The sequence below is a fragment of the Trichosurus vulpecula genome, chromosome 7 (assembly GCF_011100635.1).
Source record: "Trichosurus vulpecula isolate mTriVul1 chromosome 7, mTriVul1.pri, whole genome shotgun sequence".
NCBI lineage: Eukaryota > Metazoa > Chordata > Mammalia > Diprotodontia > Phalangeridae > Trichosurus > Trichosurus vulpecula.
The window spans coordinates 85,516,958-85,538,063 of record NC_050579.1 but is presented as its reverse complement, the minus strand read 5'-3'; the positions used below and the strand labels follow the sequence as shown (position 1 = coordinate 85,538,063).

Sequence of the window (21,106 nt, the reverse complement as noted above, 5' to 3'; positions counted from 1 at the left end):
CTCATATTTTTCAGATGTATTGTCATATTCCCTCCTTAAGGCCGCCTTTGGCTACAATTCATTTTTTTTCCCCTAAAACCACTAACTTTGGAATATTTTAATAGGATAATACAGCTATTTACCAAATATTTCCCTTTTGACAAAGATCTTGAACCCAGTCTGGCCACATATACTTAGGGAACACATACCCTAGGTTGGGAATCCTGGAAACTGGTTTATACGTATTAAGTCTGAAAGGCTTTCCATTTGGTCACAGTTGAAAGGATCAGCCTTGCTGCTAAGAATATAGAGCTTTATCACCAGAAGGTTGGCCAGTTGCTTTTGGTCAAAGCAGTCCCCTAGAGAGGACATCAGTAAAATCCTAACAGTATCAAAGTAATGGGCATAGATAAACACTTTTTATTCACATTCACAATTACCATGCTAGTTCAGGTCTTCCTCATTTATTACTCAAAAAACATTTTAGGTTGTCTTTTCCCATTCCCCATTCTATTACGTTATGCACAGTCACTTAAGTAATCTTGAGTAAGTATATTTTCTATCCCATCACTCCCTTATTCCAGAAGGTTGTTGCCTTTGAGCAAGAGTTAGTGCCTCAGCTTACTGTAAACTAGTCAACTTCCTCTGTCCTAGCCTATCTCAGGATTGGAAGGAAAGGGAAGGGGAAGGGCAATTGAGTGACTTGCCCAGGGTCACACAGCTAGTAAGTGTCTTAGGCTGGATTTGAACCAGGGACTGCCTGACTCCAGGGCCAGCGCTCTATCCACTGTGCCACCTACTGGCCCTGTAGCCTCTTAAATTGTTCATGACCATCTCTGAGCCTCTGCTCATGTTGTTTGCCTTGAAATCTCCACTTGGGCATCTCTGTTTATCACTTCTTTTAAGACTTGGCTCATAGCTCGTTCTCTTTGGGAAGCTTTTTACTCCATAATGATGCCTAATTAACTTTTTGCTTTATATTACATTTGTACTGCAATTCATTATCATGTATTTGCTTTCATTTTCTAGCTTATCCCCTCAATTACTATGTCTTTTTTCTTTATACTTTACATAGCTCTGAGTATAGTTGAATTTAAATATTAAATATTTCAGTTATTTTGTAAGCACTGGAGGTAATAAGTTTTCATACTTTTTAAGATCAAAATATAGGTATCATTATTACCTGTTCACATTAAATAACCATGATCTTTTTTAAAAAATCTTTTCATGTGTTGAAGAAGAAAGAAGATTGGATATAGATGAGAAGCCTCTAGTTGTACAGTTAAATTGGAACAAAGATGATCGGGAGGGCAGATTTGTGCTCAAGAATGAAAATGATGCCATTCCTCCTAAGGTAGGAGTCCTCAATTTTATATAATAATAATTTTAAAGTCCAGAGCCAGATCTTATCCAGTTAAGATTTCCCAACTATATGAAGTAAAAACTCATGAAGCAAAATCTTTTTCAACAAAATGGTATTTGATAATTTTCTTTTTTGCATTTGAAATTTATTGCTTCATTTCTTCCTCAACTCTTTTTTTTACTTCTAGAAGGCATACAAAAGCAGTAGATTAAGTGCTGGATTTGAAGCAGGAGGACCATGGTTCAAATCCTAACTCTGTTGTACCACCCTTCCCTCTTTAATGATCCTTAAAGTGTGATGATAATAAAATAATATTGTTGTATAGGGGAAAGAACACTAGCATTGAAGTTGGAAGATCTGGAATAGACTTCTAGTTATATGACTGTGAACAAGTAATTTTCATGTATCTTTTGTCTCTTCTCAAAAATATAGAACTAAAATAGATGCTAAACCATTTTGGAAATATCCAATTGATATATCCGGAGTTGTTGTTACACATGCACACGCACGCGCGTGCACACACACACACACACACACACACACTTTTTCAATTATTTGGACTATTCTCATTTATATTTTTATCTAAATATGACTTAGCGTCTTTGGAATTTTAAATGCTGTAAAGATGGTGTATGGTGTCCCAAAAATCTTAGTGTAGTTTTAAGCTTTAAGAAGCGATAAAAGCCTAAAACTGCATTAAGATTTTTGGGACACCCTGTATAGTTGATTTTTCATGAAGGCTTTTGATTAGGTCATGTTATTCTTGTGGGATAAGATGGAGAAATGTGTTCTGGGTGTAATACCATTAGATGGTTTCCTAAGTGATTGAATTGCTGAGTCTAAAGAAAGTTGAGTTGTAGGGTACACCTCAGTACCCTTAGTTCTATTTATTCTTTACAGTTAGATAATGTAACTTCATAGAATCTCGAGGTTAAAAGGGGTCTCCATAAGCTGTCTAGTGCAACATGTATTGTTGGACATATTTACCTAATGACTTGAAGTGAAAACATTTTATCCAATTTATGGATAATATAAATTTGGGAGGAATATGTAAATTGTTAGATGATAGAAGCAGAACCAAAAAATGTCTAGAATGATAACTAGAATGCTGGCTATTCACCAGTTAAGTAAAATTTAACAGGAATAAGTGTAGAATTGTACTTTGGGTTAAATTTGCTTTTATGAATGAGTAAAGGAGTGGAGGATCTAACAATTAAAGCCTTCCAACAATATTGCTACAATCTATATTTTCAAGCTTTTTTTATACTATTATTCTTCATGTGTTCTTTTTTTCATTCATTTTAAACTTTCAGCACTTCTGTACTCTTGGCCTTCCTACTCACCTCTACCCATTTTGTGTTTTGTCCCATATTCATGGTGACTCCCAACCTTTCAATCCATCTCTAGACCTGTTAAATAAAAATCCCTTTATTTCATACTTAGCTCAGATACTGTTCCTTCCATGAGGAATTTCCCTAGTTTCCTGATTTACAGGGGATCCATCTCTCCCATATATCTTCTGCTCCTGTCTTCTGTTTTCCTCATGCCTCCAGGGACTGTAAGCTCTCAGGGATGGGGGCTGCCATTTTTCATCTTCATATCTCCAATATACTTATTAAAACACCTGAGAAATGTTTGTTGAAAAATGAGCTAGCTTGATTACATGAAATCACATGTGAAAAAGATCACAGTTCATTTGTTCTCAAGCTCAATATGAGCCAACCATGTGACATGAAGCAGTAAATGAAAGCATTGGACTTTGCCCAGAGCAGTGTGACCACTACCAGGATGGTGACATACTCAAATACTATGTTATGAGAAATGATTAAAGGCCTGCTAAAGAGAGTATTTAGGAAGATAGGATATCTGTCTTTAAATAATTAAAGAAGTGCTGTGTTAAGGAGAGATTAGACTTAGCATTATACATCTCCAGAGGAGAGGATGATAATAATTGTTGGCATTTTTATTTTACTTTATGTAGAATGTTAACTGTTTTTTCCGCATCATCTCATTGGGTTCTCCTAGTCACCTTTTGTTGTAGGCCAGGTAGATATTTTTATTCCTGTTCCATAGTTTAGGAACCTTGAGGCTCAGAGAAATGGTGGCTTGTCCACAATTTCAGGGTGGGTATTAATAATGGTTACCATTACTCCAGCACCTTCATGTTGAAGAAGTACTTGACCCAACACAATCCAGGGAGAAAAGGCAGTGCAGGTATCACTACTAATTTTACAGATAGAAATAGTTATATTGACTGAAGTTAAGTGGCTTGCTCAAGTAGAAAATTCTACTTGTTCATATGGCTAGTAGAGCTGGTATTTGTACCCAGGTTTTCTCATTTTAAGTCCAGTAGTCCTCCTTCATCAGTGCTAAAACTGTACTAAAACCGGCTGCCAAGTCTCCCAAGCTGAAGTCCAGCCATGTTTCCACTATACCCTGCTACTTCCTGAAACATAACCAATGGGCAGGAGTTATATGCAGGTTGATTTTGTAGATTGTTGAGAGATGGGATTAGATTTTTTTTTTCCTGTGGTATAAAGAAGATATTTTTCATAGCAAAGCAAAACAAACCAACAGAGCCATTAAAAGCAGCTGTCTTGGGTAGTATGTTCCTATCTATGAAGGTAATGAAGAAGGTTCGAAGACCACATTGGGTTGTTTTTGTTAGGGAATGTTTGCATTCCCTGCCTTTTAAATTGAAATAATGGTACCTATACTTCTGTCACATAAGATGGAGATCAAAATCTTTATTACTTTGTATATAAGTGTATGTGATCTATTACAATTTTTAACCTCAATGTAACTAAAAATATTTTTGATGTTTCCATTCTGAAAATCATTTCATGTGTTTCCCCTTTCTCTATTTACTTTCTCTTGTGGAAATATAGTTCAAAAATATAACTTCACCAATTTCAGTTTACAGAATTTATTACAGTCAGAATTTTTACAATTTTTTTTTTCAGAAGGCTCAGAGTAATGGGCCTGAGAAACAAGAAAAAGAAGGTGTGATCCAGAACTTTAAAAGAACTCTGTCAAAGAAAGAAAAAAAGGAAAAAAAGAAGCGGGAGAAAGAGGCATTGCGACAGGCATCTGATAAAGATGATAGGCCTTTGCATGGAGATGACATGTAAGTTCATTGTTGAGACAACCTGAATACTTTGCTTTTACAAACCAAAAGATTTCCCCCTAAGTAATCCACGATAATGACCAAATACACATGTGATTAAAAGGCAAGTTAAATATATAACAGTAGCTACTTATGAAATAGTTGTTGTTGATATAACATTAGAGTTATTTTCACCATATTCTAAAGTAGAAAACACTCCATAGAAGCAGAAGTTTCTGTTGTCAAGAATATTCTCTTAACATTCCCTTTCATCTGTGTACTATTTCATTTTTATTTCATGTGTGTGAAATGAGGGAGTGTAACCTTTGCCTTCTGTAACAGTCATTCCTCATATATTCTCTAATACCTTTACTCATCCAAATAGACCAGCATGACTGGAGGAAAATAAGAGGAAATAAGTCCGCTGCTGTTCAATCATAGTCAGAAGCTGACTTTTAGAAAACCTTATCTGTCTTTTATTCTTATTTAGAGATTACTAATCCCTTTTCTACATGCTGGTCTGTTTTCCATTTGAAGTTAGTCTTTATTAGTAATTATAAGTGAAAACACAGTAGGTAATTAACAAACTATGCTTTAAGCAATATTAACTTTTAAAGGATCATTATCTCCTCTTAATACAAGTCTGTTGCATTCTTAGGTGCTGTGTACTAGAGAGCAAGTGTGCTATTTAAATAATAAATTGCAGTATCAAGAAAAATCTTTGTGTGGTCTTGGGATATCTCTAATCTAGTATTTTGCTCTGGAAAACAAAACAATTCAAACTGTCATTGGTGATATGTTTCTTTTCTGACAAGTGAGAATTCTCGCCTGGCAGCAGAGGTGTATAAAGATATGCCTGAAACCAGTTTTACACGCACAATATCAAATCCTGAAGTAGTCATGAAACGGCGAAGACAGCAGAAACTAGAAAAGAGAATGCAAGAGTTCCGAAGCTCAGATGGCCGACCTGATTCAGGTAATGTTACCTAAATTAAGATCCCCACTTAGGGGCTGCATAATAACCTGCAATATCACTATTTGTTCATTTTAGGTTATGTGGATATTTATAGGTTAATTATGATTTAAACCTACATCAGGGTCATAATAGTCATGTAGGGTTTTAGGCACCCCTAGAACCAGTTTCCCCTGTAACTGAGGTTAGCGGGCAAATTAATCACTCAGCTATGTATGTTCAGGGAAGAGTTTTTTTCCTCTCCCCCAAAGCAGAGTTGTGAAGGGGCAACTGCTGCATGTTGAATAAGTGCAAACATTCTGTAAGCATTGAAACTGTTGGTTTGGAGAATATTGAGTGCTTGAGGGAGCCAGTAGGTCAACAAGGGAATGTATCAGGAGGAAGCCTTGCTCAATACAGAAATTGTTCTGAACTATATAGGGAAGAAAACATTAATTATCTCTATTTTTCCCCCAAAGGGAAATGGACAACCCATGTTCCAGGATGTATATAGTAAGATAGTTGAACTCTTCCAAAACATGGCATGACAAAATTGATATTATAACATGGTATGCATTTTTTCGGCTTTTTATCAGGGAACTAAAATAAAAAGAATTTAGTCGGATTATGATATGAACCCCTTGTCCTCAAAGCTATGTCTGGGCAGATCCTACCAAGCGATATGATCTTTGAGCATTGGTTTGCTAATGGACCCAGTAATTTAAGTGTCAACTTTGCCAAATTCAGAGGTTCATCCCCAGCTGACCAATAGGTGATAAAATTTTGGGTTATAACACAAAAAAGCCCTGTCTGCTAGATGGTATGTATATTTATGTGTAGTAATGGTGAGAATGACATGGTATTGGTAGAAAGAATACTTTTGAAGTTACAGAACTAAGCTGATGATAAAAAGTTTTATTTGATGAGAAAATCTTTTAGATAACTGAGGCCTTACCTAACTTCACTTCCACCTTCTCCCTTACTCTCAAGATGCACATACATTTCTCTCCCCTCTCAGTCCAATTCCATAATGCTTTAAGAATCCAGTTTGTGGGATATTGTATTACTGATGCCAGCCTACTTGATTGAAAAACATCTACTGAGCACCATCTAGTGGCAAAATTGATAGAAGGACCAAAGTTATTCATAGAGCTAGAACAGCTCCTAGATGTCATGTAGTCTAATTCATTTTGTAAAAGGAAACTGAGGGCAAGTAATTTTTTTTCCAGAGTTACACAATCAGAGTGCCGTAGTTTTCTGCTTCCTAATTCAGGAGACAATCATAGTTTCTTCAGAAGTATTGGCTCTATAGGCCTTGACATAACAAGGATATGACTTGGAAAAATTTGTTAGTTCAAGTGATAAGCAGTAAGTTCCCATTTTAAAATCCTTCTGCAGGTATTCTAATTGTTTATTTTAGTTTACCTTTGTAATGATGCTTCTAGCTCTTGGATTCCTTTTCTATATAGATTTGTTTTGCTGTGTTTGACTGATTAGGTGCTTTTTCAGGGTTGTAGTTAAAGAGAAAAAGGAGTAGGATAAAAGTATGTATGGTAGTTAGTCACTATTTGAGGCCAAAAGAAGGAAGCCCTAAATAAGTCAATACTTTCTGTCCAGTCACCTTGATATGGTTAGTTGAAATCAACCTTAAAAACAAAAATGTATTGGTTTAGAACCAATCTTGAATTTGCAGTGTTATGCAATGCCCAGGTAACTTAACTTTATTACATGTGAAATATAGGTGGCCATTTATATTCCCGTTTCCTTATGGTGACTGGGGGATCTAGAAATACTGTTTTTGTAGTGATACAAAATCAGATAAAATTGAGAAATTTGAATTGACCAAAAAGCAAATAATGTTAATAAGTAGAACTGATGATTAGAAGCAAATATGTTAATGGAACTGATGATTATATACATAAGCCTTGTTTGAGTACCAAATACTGAAGAAAAATAAATAGGATGCCAGCTGAAGCTCTACTTTGAATTGATTTTTATTTATCCTGATAGGAAATGTATGTTTTATAAAATTTAAAGGAGTGTTTCTGTAGTTACATAAACTTATCACGACATTTCTAAACAAGGCAAACTTAAAGCAGCTGTCATAATTCTTTAAAGTGAAAATGTGATTAGTTGGTAAAAAAAAGAAAAAGTTGTTAAGCATTCAACATTCTTCCCAGTCATAAAACATTTGCTGATAATAAAGCAATAATTCTCTTAATTATGTAAGTTATCATTGTTATGCTTAGAATAAAATTGCTCAGAAAATGCAGCATTCAAAAACTTAGCATCATCTGTTCTATGGTACCATTAGTAATATGCTTTGGCAAAAATCATTATAATAGATCTCACTGCAAAGGTTTGCTGAAGTTTTTCCAGTGTATTTCCATTACAAAAATTTGTGAACCTTTGGAATGTTTTGAGGATTTTTGTTTTATATTCCTTAGACTTAATATTTTTCTTTACAGGTGGAACACTGAGGATTTATGCAGATAGTTTAAAACCAAACATCCCATATAAGACAATCTTGCTATCAACCACGGATACTGCAGATTTCGCTGTGGTTGAAGCTTTAGAGAAATATGGTCTGGAAAAAGAAAACCCCAAGGATTACTGCGTTGCCCGTGTAAGTAACCACATTCTGTAGGCATCACTAGTACCAAAAAATTTTGCATTTAAACTGGAAAAATTTTTAAAAGTTGCTTTAAGCAATCTGACATGCATTTCTGGATGATTGGAATTTGGTAGACTGGAAATATTTATGCATACCTTATCCTTAATTTCTGCTAGTATATCTGTAACCCTCTTAATTGAAAGATCTGATCCAGAAGTTTGTACAGCACATTCAGTACTAAATTGCTGAATGATGATATGCAGCTTTTCCATGTTGAATAACAAACTACCTGTAAAAAAAATCTCTTAATAATGATCAATCATAGCGATAGTTGACTTCTCCATTTTCCTAGAGTATCACAAATGTGCAAAGTATTTTCCAAACATCGTATTCTTGGTTCCAGTATTACTGTCCTAGAATTTGAAGAGAAATGGCATTGACAAGATAAGAAAACTAAGTAAAAGTAAAAAATAATAACATGATCTAAGTGGCAGGATTTTTGTTTCTTGGTCCGAATTTTGAAGAATGTGTCTTGTCAAAGAAAGTGAAGTATCTTTTGGGAAGACTTAAAGATTGGCCTTTACTTAGCCAATGAACTGGCTACAATGTTACATAATTATAATAAAGTCATAATGCCTGTCCCTGAAATACAAATCATAAGACCAGCATCCCTTAAATTGGTGTTTAACCTTTGCTGCTGGTGGTGGTTTTATGGTCTTTTCTAGTTTTCATTTTGTACAGTGATATTTTTATGTCCATTTTAAAAAATGAGACAATTCAACAAAGTCTTACTAAGTATCTCCTGTGTGCAGGGTGCTCCACTAATTGTTTATAAAAAGCTTGCTAAGATATTGATCATTTTTACTGTGATCCTTTAATAACCTTCAGTTAAGTTCGCATTTTGTTGTATGTACTTAAAAATTGGCATTTCAGTGGGTTTGTTTGATTTTGAAATAGTTCTTTAATTATATCAAATTACCTAATATATACAGCTAAAATTAGAAGGAAAGGGATTTTTTTTGTTGTTCTTTCTTAAACTTTATCTGTTAAGGTTTATTTATATCTGCTACTAGTTCCTGTGGGTCTAAACCGAAGCATTCTATAAAACAATGACCTTTTCAGATAATGGAGAAGTGATTAAATTGGCACTAACCTTTTGGAGCAATGGCTATTAGGTATAAAGGTTGGAGAAATGTCGTTTTCTGATATTGTGGATAACTTGTAAAATGTCTTCACAAAATGGTAATCTTTGTTGAGCAGGTGGCCCGGGGAACACTTGAGAAGAGAATAAAAGAAGGTGGGCTGTGGGTCTTGAATTTGTGAAGGATATCCACGTACTAAGGGAGAATGTTGGGTTCCTAAGGGTAGCAAACTACCTAAAAAGCAATACCTAAGTACTTTGTCACCAAAAAACGTAGATGAAGAATATTTTGTAACTTCATTGTTAATCTTTTTAGTAGTAAATGATCTTAACAACTGGCTTATATGTAGGGCTTAAAATTTGCATCATGCTACAAAAATGAGGACTAACTGTGTTTTGGAGATTGATGATGGAAGCAGCAAGGATATATTCCTAGAAATATAGCTAAAGCACGAAAACAATTTGTTGGATTTTATGAGTGATGATATTAAAGACATATGATTTAAGAATTACAAGGGGCTTCAGCCACCATTTAATCCAATATGTACTTGAAAAAAAATCCCCATTGAAACATTTTCATGGATAACATTTTGTACCTCTTGTCCTAAGTTGTTAATTCTTTTTCCATATCTTTCTTCCATAAATCTCATTACTTTTCTAATTTTTTCCCCTATTGATTTCATTTTGTTTAACATCATAGTTTAGTTAGCAGTTTTTAAAACTCTTGTTCATGCTTCCAGGCATTCTGGTTGGATTTGTGTCCAAGCTGCATTGTTTTTTTCCTTAGATACTTGTACATATTTTTGAGGTGCTCTCTTTTTTTGGGCTTGTGTCTTGAGTTTTCCTGTTGTCTTATTAGCTCTTTGTGGTGAGATTCATTTTGTTGTTGACTTTGCACTTTCTGTATATTAGGGCTGGTACCTTAGCACTTCTGGGGGAAATGTATGGGCTGAGTTTTTTGTCCTCTTGCATCCTTCTCCTGATCAGGCTCTGCTAGTTTCTGACCCAGGTTTGGGTCTGAGTAAGACCTGTTGGCTCGTCCCTGTTAAGAAGTTTGCTGCTGAACTTAGGAGCTACTATTAGCCCACTGGGAGGCCCTGCAGGTTCAGAGCAACAGAATTGTAGGCTACTTGGTATTCCTATCCTGTTGCTTCCTTTACAGATGTCATTCCTAGGCTGGAGGCTAGAACTGAATCATGTTCTTTGACCACTTATCTGTTGGGAATAGCTTTGGGTTATAAACATAGACAAACCATAGACACAGACACAGACATGTTCAATTCCAAACTTTTATCAGAGAAAGATTCCCCCTCTCCCAACCCATTCAACCTTCCCTTATACTAGGAGCATTAATTTTATCTCTTCTGAGACTATTCAGTTTCATGTAATAAAAGTTCCTATTTTATCTTTTTTAATTTGCTCTTTTTAAGAACATATCTCCTACCTATAGCTAAGAATGAGGCATATACATGGTCCCCCTCATGATATGCCTTTTAATATAAAGGCCACATATCTATTTAGAGTATATTATGAAATATGCTGTAAATTATTGGTCAAAACCTCATTTTCTGCCAAATTGCTTTCCAGTTTTTCCAGCAGGTTTTATCAAAATAGGGAGTTATTTATATTTATATTTTCTAGTTCATCTAAGATTAGTTATTGAGTCCCATTATTTCTGTTTCTTTCTTGTTTAGGGTGTTACATTGACATTTCCAGGTTGTTTTGATTTTCATATCCCTTATTTGTAATTTGGAGCATTCTTTTGTGTGGTTGTTAATAGTTTGCAGTTCTTTTGAGAACTGTATGTTCATAGCCTGTGATCACTTATCTATTTGGTTCTATCTAAAATAATTTTTATATATCTTGGATATCAAACTTATTGTCAGAGAAATTTGATGCAAAAATAGTTTTTTTGGCTTTGAATTCAGTATGTTTTTGCTTGTATAGTGAAAGTATTTTCTTTTGATGTTATCATTTATTGCTTCTCTTCTTCTAGGTTGTATTTCACTTCTGTGTATTTGCATTCCCAATCTGTTGTTCTCTTTTTATTTTGGGGGGACGCTTGCCATTGCAGATTCAAATTTTTCTCTTCTGTTTGTTTTTGCTTTGCAAGACAGAAATTCTTTGCATAATTTTCATTTTTCTTTTCAACTACTCAGTAATAGTGTATTACTATTCCATCTTCCCCTCAAATCCACAGGGTCCTCTGTCTCATCAAATGTTGGGTCATTTTCCTATGTTTTGCAGTATTTATTCATAGGTGCCTGAACTTGTTTACCAGATCTGGAGGCCATATTTCCTTCTGTTAATGTTTTTCTTGATTTGTTTGTATATGTATTTATTTGTGTATGAGTTTTCTTCTTCCTGAAGTCTTTGGTACTTTGAGTCTTCTCTACCTCTTTTCCCACCATATTTTTCTTTTCACTTCCTTCCTCCCTCCTCTGATTGCGGTTTCCTTGGAGGCTAGATCTCAAAGTGTCTCAGTATCCTCCCAGGTTGGGCATTTCACAGTTCGCCAGCTTAGGTCTCTGCCTCGTGATTTTTGGATGGTCAGAGCTGGCTGCTGCACTTGGGTGGTATGCTCTTCCCTCAGGCTTGGTGGCATGCTGCACAGCTCCCCACAGGCATGGTATCCTGTCCTGGTAACCTGCCCCACTCCCTTTGTTCTTTAGTTCTCTGGCCTGGCACAGGCAGTTCAGAGCTTTGCTGTACTGGTGCTTCCTGGTTGCAGCCTCTGGCAGGTTTATTGTCCTCAAGGACTGTGGCCAAACAGGCTGTTAAGGCCCTAGCAGACTTCTACAAAGTATAGCTGAGGTGTCCAGGACACTGAAAAGAAAGGAGAGGCACCAGGTTTCAGGGGTGGATTTTGATGTAAGCTTGTATCATGTGCTTGGGTCTGCTAGTGTAGCTTCTGGGGTAGTGTGGGAGGTGTGAGAAGGAGAGAGTCTGAGTGAGTTGAGGGATTTTTTTGCAGGGGGTGGGGGGGGGAGGGAACAGAGGGTTCTTTTGACCTCTGGATTCTGGGTGGCCTATATGGTGAAGACAGCTGAAGTTGATTTATCTTTGGTGCATAATTTCTGTTTTGGAGAGGCTTGAGAGGTCACAGGGATGGGAGAAAATGCCGTCTTGCCTTGTCTGCCATCTTGTTGCTCACATGACCCGGAAAGTCTGTATCTTTATTAGAATAATAAGTATTTGCGTAGGGATCATCTTTGAAGGTATGAGAAGGAAACAAGCAAGTTTTTAATAATAATATATATGATTAGGCTTTTGATCAGATTTTGGCCCAGAATTGTAATATTGATGACCATCTGACCTGCTTGCTATTTGAGACCATTACTGCTTTTCACCTTTTTATAAGTGAGAAGTAAAATGAGAATCAAATAGTGTACTGTTTGCTTAAGTAAAACGCCTGTTTACCAGAAGATACCATACCAATATAAGATGCTATTTCTTGTCCGTTGATGTCAGGTAATTTTGCTAGTAGATATTCACAGCTATTTTTCTCATAGGTTATGCATCCCCCTGGAGGCCAACATTCAGATGAAAAAGGTGTTAAAGAAGTTATCTTGGACGATGATGAATGCCCTCTACAGATCTTCAGAGAATGGCCAAGTGACAAAGGTAAACTGTTGGTAGTTTAGTTTATATTGTAAACTGTTACATCACTCTTTATTTAGGGTTGTGAGGCACTGTTCAGAGTGAACTGCTCAGTCGGTCAATCCACAACCATTTATTACCTGCTTACTGTGCGTCAAATACTATGCCAGGTGTTGAGGATACAAATTCAAAGAATAAAACAATTTCTAAAAGAGTTTATATTCTAATTTAAGGAGGGAACAAACAGTTATGTAAGTGTATATAGAATATTTATAAATGTAACCAAACATGTTATAATAAACATAAAGTAGTTAAATACAAGAGAGGTCCAAAGTGAGGTCCCTGGCAGTTGGGGACATCAGCAAAAGCTTTATGTAGAAAAAATGGTACTGGAGTCCTGCTTCTGGAAGAAAGAGAGGGGAACAGTGGAAGGGGAGTAAGAAGTAAATTCCAGGTGTGGACAACTGACAGCACATAGACAGACAGGAGATGAAGGATTATGTGTGAGGAGCCAAGAAAGCCAGACCATAGATTGTGGATTGTGTAGTGTAAAGTTGGTGAGATAGGTGGGGGCCAGGTTGTGTGAGGAGAATACTTTGAGTTTAAGTTGTCTGTGTCATCTGGTGCAGCGTGGTCCTTGGTGTATGTAATGTGTTTAGAGTATGTCATGTTAATATGATGATAATAGCTGGCAAATACAAAGCGCTTTCAGGTTTATAGAGTGCCTTATGTTTGCTCTTATTTGATCCTCACAACAGCTCTTTGGGATTTGTTGTTGTTCAGTCATGTCTGACTTTTCTTGACCCTATTTGGGGTTTTTTCTTGGCAAAGATACTGGAGTGGTTTCACGTTCCCTTTTCCAGCTCATTTTACAGATGAGGAAACTGAGGCAAATGGGGTTAAGTGACTTCCCCAAGGTCACACAGCTCGTAAGTGTCTTAGGCTGGATTTGAACTCAAGAAGATGAATCTTCCGGGCTTGAGACGTGGCATTCTATCCACTGAGCCCCCTAGCTGCCCTAAAATTGTTGTTGTTACTTTGTAAGGAAGGTGCTGTTGTTATCCTTATTTAGCAAATCGCAACAGCAAAATTGAGGGTGAGAGAGTCAGTGACTGGCCCAGGGTCCCATAGCTGGTAAGCCATCTGAAGGGAGGATTTGAACTCAGACCTTCTTGACTCTTGTCTAGCACTCTTATCTACTGTGCAACCTAGGTATGTAGTGTCTATAATCTTCCTGGATACCAGGAATTTGAAAGAAGGGTAGCCAACAAAAGGTAACATGTCCACAAAGAGAATTTGAGAGTTTCATGAATGACCCTTGAACGAAATGTCCTTCTGTTAAAAATAAGATAGTATCGTAAGAAAAATATTCTTTCACAAATCTTCAGTAATTCTGAGTTATTCAAAATTTTGGAAAACTAAATAATCAGATTCTATAATGAAAAGAACTCAATAACATGAATACAAAGACCAGGGTTCTAGTCATGTTCTGCTATCAACTCATTGTATATAACTTGGGGAGGTAATTTAATTTCTCAAAGCCTTAGTTATTTTGCTAGGTCTCTTAATTCCATAGAATTTGGAGGTTCTTTGAAATGCTTGAGTGATATTAAAGTATTAAAAGTGATAAAAGAATTCAGATGTCTAATTTTTCTAAATTAATGTCTTTCTAGTATATGTTATCAACTAAGATTGATAATTAAATTTTAAATAATTTCCATTTTATTAGAACCTTAAAATTGTTTTAAAAGGTCAGGCCAGTAGTTTTAAAATGTATTATATAATCAGTACATGTTATAAATGAAAGTAAAGAGTTTTCAGTGTGAAGTCCTTGGAAAGTTATGGTAGAGTTTTTAGAAATCACCTTCTATAGTATATTGTCAAGAGCGATCTGAGACATACTGAATTTTATGCTTTTTTCCCCTAGGAATTTTAGTCTTTCAGTTGAAGAGGAGGCCACCTGATTATGTCCCAAAGAAATTGAAGAAGCAAATGGATGGAAAACCACCAAAGGGGAAGGAAAGAGTTGATGGATCTGGCTATGGCTCTTCACTCCCACCTGAAAAGTTGCCCTATTTGGTAGAATTAAGCCCAGGTAAGTGCTCTGGCTTAGACAAATGTGCTTACGGTAACCTTTTTCTGTGCATTGACTCAATCTCTTGACTATCAACTTAGTTTTTAATAGATGTTATATAAAAACTTGTGCCTATGAGGTCAAACTGTGAAGTTTTTGCAATTAAAATAGTGATGCCTTCTTATTTTCAGTATTTGTAGGGATTTTGTTGTACTGCACTGAAATAACATGTATACACCACAGGGAAACAGAAGACCCTTGCTCATAGAAGTTATAGGACATAAATTAGGTCAAATTTTTTGCTGCAAATACCTGCTTGAAAAGTTAATAAAACAGCAGATTTTTTTTCAGGTAGATTTTGTATAAACAATTTTTAAAAACTCTGTAATATGTTGGGTTGAATATAGTTCTGGGGTGTGCTGGAACCTAATTTGTACTGGATTGTTAGTGTGTGAGACCATTTATACCTTGAAAATCCACAAATACTAAAAATCAGGGTTTGATTTATTGTTTTGTTGATTGTCTAGGGATGGGGAACCTGTGATCTTGAGGCCACCTATAACCCTTTATGTCCTTGGTTGTGACCCTTTGACTGAATCCAAACTTCACAGATCAATTTGCAGGTTCCCTACCCCTGAAACTTAAGAAAATGATGCAGAAAATGTTAAAAATACAGATTAAATTTAATACAGGTCCTATATTGGACCCCATTCCCCCAAGCAATTTGTTAAATATTTACTGTTTACTGTTAAACACTGCCTGTTCCTCATTAATAGACTATGTTTCTAAAATTATAGTTTTGACAGAGTGTAGGAAGGGAAGGTCTTTTAGGTATTTACCGAAAAATTACATCTTTTGTAGACCTGATTTTATACTGGTGGTATTTTGTAGACCTCCGTTTTGTAAACTGGAACCAATATGTGAACCAATTTGCATTTGTATTGTCTATATGTTAAAGAAAAAGTTTGCCCAGTATATTGATTGATGTATTAATTTTATGAAATTGTAGACATTTAGGCCTAAGAAAATACAATTGAAAGTTCTTGGCTTTTTTTTTTTTCTATTTAATGATCTGCTGGCTTTTTCCATGCTTGTCCAATGTGTGTGCTTTACACTTTGAAAAACTAACACTGTGCCACAGGGTTGCTACTTGGTTGAGAATTACATTCTCACTCTTTTCTATGTCTATAATGTAAAATATATAGTTGTCACTTTTTAATACATATGCACACTATCGTATCTGGAATCCTGCCTTTAAAATATGATTGACTAGTAATCATAAATTGTTAGTACATAATTATTTTTTATGTGAAATTTAACTCTGAGAGTAAGAACAAGTCTCATGTTCTGGGTCTCATATTTGTTTCCAAAGCAGTCTGGATTTGACTGAGTTGTTACCTAATGGATTCTATGTTTCATTTGGAAATCTTCTGACTCTAGGTTACTGTATATTATTATATACAGGAGTTCAATTGTTTCCCAATAATAATTTTAATACATTAGAACTAAAAAGCTTCTGCAATAGGATTCACCTGATTGCTCACTTACACACTGTTCCTTTGGTACTAACTTCCTCTGAAACCTCATTTTACCTAATTTCAGGTTTTTTTTTTTTTTTGTTGTTGTTGTTTTTTCCCCATAAAATAAGTAACGTTTTTAAAGGGAAGTGCTTATAACTTACAATATTTGAAAAAAATGGTGATGTGGCTCTAGGTAATGACTCTTGTACTACCTAGTTTTTTAGTTATTTAAGAAAAGATTAGGTTTTAAAAAAAATATATGTCTCTGTTATATGCATGTATGTATGTTAATTGATGATGTTTTCTGGTGAAATTTTTCAGTTGGTGACTTTAATGTAGTTTGGTTTTATTTTGATTCTTTGGAACCATGTCTGAACATTTCTGTTTGGAAAATACTTTTAAGTCAACTCTTAATCATCTGAGCTAACAAAGTAGAAGACAGAAATGGATGATTCCCATCTGTTTTTCTTTTGGAAATAGATAAATTTTTGGAAACAGGTTTAATTCATTTCTTTAAAAAATAAACTTACATTGAAGCTGTTAATATCCCTAGAGCCTAAACCTGCTTAAGTATATGTTCATTGTAGGCAGTTTGATAATCTAAAATTGACTAAATATTGAAGTTTAGGGGTGTTCCTATGGTAAGTTTGGAGAATTTAGCATACTGTTTACTACTACTTTAAATATGATCAAAATTTGGTGCATCTTAGATTTGTACATCTCAGTTCATTGAGTAGTAAGAGATATATATATGAATGCAATTAAGTAAGAAAGTAACTTTAATGATAATTTCATATAATATAATACTCTCTGCTACAAGCTGACTTCCTATATGGGTAGAGGTTTATAACCACGTTGGATTTAAGGACGTGTTTAAAGTTTAGGACAGACTTCTTGCTAAATCATGACATAGTGCAGCAAAAAACAAACATAGCAATAAAACACCTTTCTTTTTAATTACTATTTTTAGCCAGGTGATTCCAACCTAGCTAAACTGGATGACAACAGCCATATCGAATAAAACAACTTCCTTCTTAAGAAAGAAGTTCTTGTTGGTCTATTAACCCTGATGGTGCTCCCTTGTATAGCTTCTGAGTTATTACTTAGTATGATCAGCCCCGGTATGTTTAAAAGCCTGTGGCTATCTAGAAAATTTAGATTTTGTTCAGAGGTTTTATTGCATGGATTATGGGGGTGGGGGAATAAGGAATTTTTTGTCTTCTGGATTTGGATCAAAATATATTCATTGGACAGCTAATAAAGAGTTGAAAATTAGTAAGAGAACTTCGTATGTGGTAAACTAACTGTTGCTTTTGTGTATTGCTTGGTGACTGACCGATTGTCTCAGTGTTTGCTTTATTAGCTTGCCTGTTGGTTTCTACAACACCATTAGAAACAGTTCATCCACTGATATTTTTGGAGCACTGTTGTGCACTGTCTTTGCAATTTTGAAAACTGGTGGGGGCAAAATACACTTTTTCATCCTATAAAATTGAATTTAAGTGTTGTCTCACTACAGTTTCACCCTTTCCTGTCTTTTCTTTTTCTTCCCCCTTCTGCATGTACTGCATGGTATCTGTCCTGCTGATGCTGCCTTCACCTGGGTCCTGTGCATGTGTTCTTAACCCCAGGCAGAAGGAATCACTTTGCCTACTACAGCTATCACACTTATGAAGGTAATTCAATGTTTAATACTACTTTTATTAGCCATATAACTAACCTTGGATTAACTAACCATGTAACTGTCTTGGATAATGTGCTGAAGTGGATGTAAAAGAACGTTTGCTCCATAGGTAGCTTTTAAAGAAAGCCTTAAATCGTGACTTTATTTTTATCTGACTGGAATTTGATGGGGCTCTGTGTGTTCTTGGCCAGGTCTCTTAACCACTCCACACCAACTTTCTCATGCGTAGAATGGAGGGATTGGACTTAAATGGCCTCTAATGTTCCTTCAAGCTCTAAAGTATAATGGAAGCTCGTTAGTTTCAAAGATGGCTTTTCTTCCTGGGGATGATTAGTTAGCTGATAAACAGAGAAGGCAGATCTTGTAGTCAGAAAAATGTTTGTGTTCAGATCCTGCTTCTAGTGCTTGTGGGCTCTGTGACCCTGGGCAAGCTACAGAGTGACTGTTCATTTTCTCATCTGTACAGTCAGGGTAATAATGTCAGTGTTACTTACTTTATAGGATTGTGTGACTCAGATGAGATTTATACTTTGCCAAACTTAAATGTGCTATGTATTACAAATTGGGGAGATATCTGGCTGTCTTTTGTTCCAACTCTGGGTGTTTGCAGGTATGAGAGTTATTCAGCTTTCAAATTTTAACTGACTGCATTGGTTCTTGATGGGGTGGAAAGTGCAGAATCTCTAATGATTTATTTTGTCTCCCATAACAATTCTTTCATCACTTCGGCAAAGCTGAACAAGAAAAATTTCCAAGATGAATTCTGTTTAATTTCTAGCACAGCATGAATAGGTTTTTTTTTGGTGGGGGTAGGAGGAGTGTTAAAACATTTGATTTGCAGAGTCTTATTTTAAATTGATAGATTCTAGGAGTTCCCTTTTACTGTGACGTATCCTTCATAATAAAAGTCTTTTTTTTTTTTTCCCCATAAGCCTTGTACTTTCTTGCCTTTAGATATATTTGCCATATTCCATGTACCTTTTAAATTATGCTGCGATTTTCAAATGTTTTCTTTAGGAAGGCATACATTGTTTGCATGTCAAAGGACAAAATGTTTATTTCTTTTTTCATAACCATAATTTTATATACTTTGGATGCTGCATAAACCTGAAAGTTTATTTGTCCTACCCTTTTAAAGAACTGTGCAAACCAATAATCCTAATTTATCATCAGAAATCTGTGATACTAGCTTTATTATTTGAAGTCAGTAAATTAATTTTTATTAAGCGCCTACTATGTGCCATTGAGGTAGGTGCTAAGAAAACAAAGAAAAGCAAAAGACAGTTCTTGCTCACAGTCTAGTTGGGAAGAAAACATGCAAACACAAATAATATATAAATTATACAAATAATACATACAGCATAAATTGGAGATCAACAGAGGCATAAAATTTCAAGAAATATTTCCAGGCATTATTTGTTGCCCATTTTGGTATTGGTGTATCTAATTTTGTCCTTGAACAATTTTATCTCTGTGTTCTCATTTTCACATTAAGAAGGGTTAGAATAATGGAAGGAAAATTAATATTTCTTTTTTATTACTTATGGAAAATAAGAATGTAATAAAGTAACAGATTCAGCCCATTTTTCCTTAAATTGTTCTACCAGAGTTAATATGAGTTATATATAGATTTTTCCAACTGAGTTACCCAGAATGTTTCGGAGGCTGCATGTAGGACTTCCCGTTGACCTACATGTTTATATGTTCCCTCATAACACCTTACAAGTGTTGTGGAAAATATTGCTCTTTTCTGAATGAACAGCATTTGTGTACATTGTTTGTAAAGGCTAAAAAAAGGCAGTACTTTCATCTGTACTATTCTCACAGTTGCTTAAAGTAGCAATTAAGAAAAGTAAATGAAAAGACTAGGGGCGGGGAGTCAGGTAGAAATGGACTAAAAGTCTAAGCTAACAGGAGCTGAATGTTAAAAGCACTGCTCATAACCTTCCTTATTGCTACCCCTTTTAATTCCCCTTACAATTTCTTTGCAGGAAATAGTTAATTAACATGATTTGGTGATATTGAATCATTCTCTTTTTTATTTCAAAAGTGCCCTACACTTATTCCTTACTAGATGGGAAAGCCATTTTTTTCCTAACAAGTGATTTCTTTTTTTTTTTAAACTTTTCTTTTTTTCTAACTTGTGATTTCTTTTAGAGGGAGACAAGTTTACAGTTTTGGTTTGCTAGACAATATTTTAAGCCTCTTTTGTAAGTTGTCCCCAAAAGTAAGGGGATAGGAATATATGTATTGATTTAAGGAAAGGAAAAAAATTTTCATTAGTTGGATTTTTGAATCTGAGCTATTATAAATGAACAAAAGTACAGCATTACAGTATCCTCTGGGTTTCTGTGTTTGAGACAATAGGAAAAGGAAATAGAAATGGAAGAAGAAATATTAGTTATTTCTCTAACTTCATAACTCTTAGCAGTTCCATACTTAATCTTCAACCTCAGTTTTAGATAGTAAAAATTCCAGCCGTATTACAAATCTCAATAGGCATTTTCATACTTTGTCTTCACATTTAGAGTGTGTGTCCCATGTTTTCAACACTCAGCCTACTTTTTCATTTTTATTTTTAATATGTTTTCTTTATTTTCTCAGTGCGTATTTGTGCTTTTGTGGTTGATTTTTTTTCTTGTGATAATTATGTTAATTTTTCCAACAAACCGTTTGTACTCAGGAGACCAGGAAAGCCGTTAACAGCCTGACAGTTAAATCTTGATGACAGTTTGCATACTTTTTAGGAAAAAATTATGACGTGGAGTCAGAATTCAAACCAAAGTCTCCCATCTTTTTTCCACTACAACATTCTGAGATCTTACTGATGAGTGCATCCCCACCAGTGATGTCATTTTCAACTCATCCTTACCTCCTCATCTTCTGTTGACTCATCTATACTATCTTATAAATTATTTTCAGTGGGTATTTGTCTTGTGCTGTCCTGTTGGTTTCTTAATATGCTGTGGGTGCCAGTGCAGCACATATCTGTCTGTTTATCCCTCACTGTTACTACTTTAATGGCATGCTTCCATCGCATACGTGTTTTAAGCCACGTATTATTGGGAGTGTA

General features: G+C 35.2%; 1 protein-coding gene across 18 annotated transcripts in view; it reads left to right on the top strand.

The window, feature by feature from the left end:
* The window catches only part of AFDN (afadin, adherens junction formation factor), a 169,763-nt gene that overhangs the window by 65,016 nt on the left and 83,641 nt on the right, over nucleotides 1-21,106 (top strand). For 9 of the 18 annotated variants that reach the window (XM_036768946.1, XM_036768935.1, XM_036768939.1 and 6 more), the window contains exons 3-9: nucleotides 1,218-1,333; nucleotides 4,306-4,469; nucleotides 5,264-5,424; nucleotides 7,869-8,026; nucleotides 12,668-12,779; nucleotides 14,683-14,850; nucleotides 17,981-18,025. In XM_036768946.1, the coding sequence (XP_036624841.1) occupies nucleotides 1,218-1,333; nucleotides 4,306-4,469; nucleotides 5,264-5,424; nucleotides 7,869-8,026; nucleotides 12,668-12,779; nucleotides 14,683-14,850; nucleotides 17,981-18,025 (924 nt within the window). The remainder of the gene's footprint in view (nucleotides 1-1,217; nucleotides 1,334-4,305; nucleotides 4,470-5,263; nucleotides 5,425-7,868; nucleotides 8,027-12,667; nucleotides 12,780-14,682; nucleotides 14,851-17,980; nucleotides 18,026-21,106) is intronic. The other 9 variants (XM_036768947.1, XM_036768945.1, XM_036768936.1 and 6 more) reach the window with 3 other exon arrangements.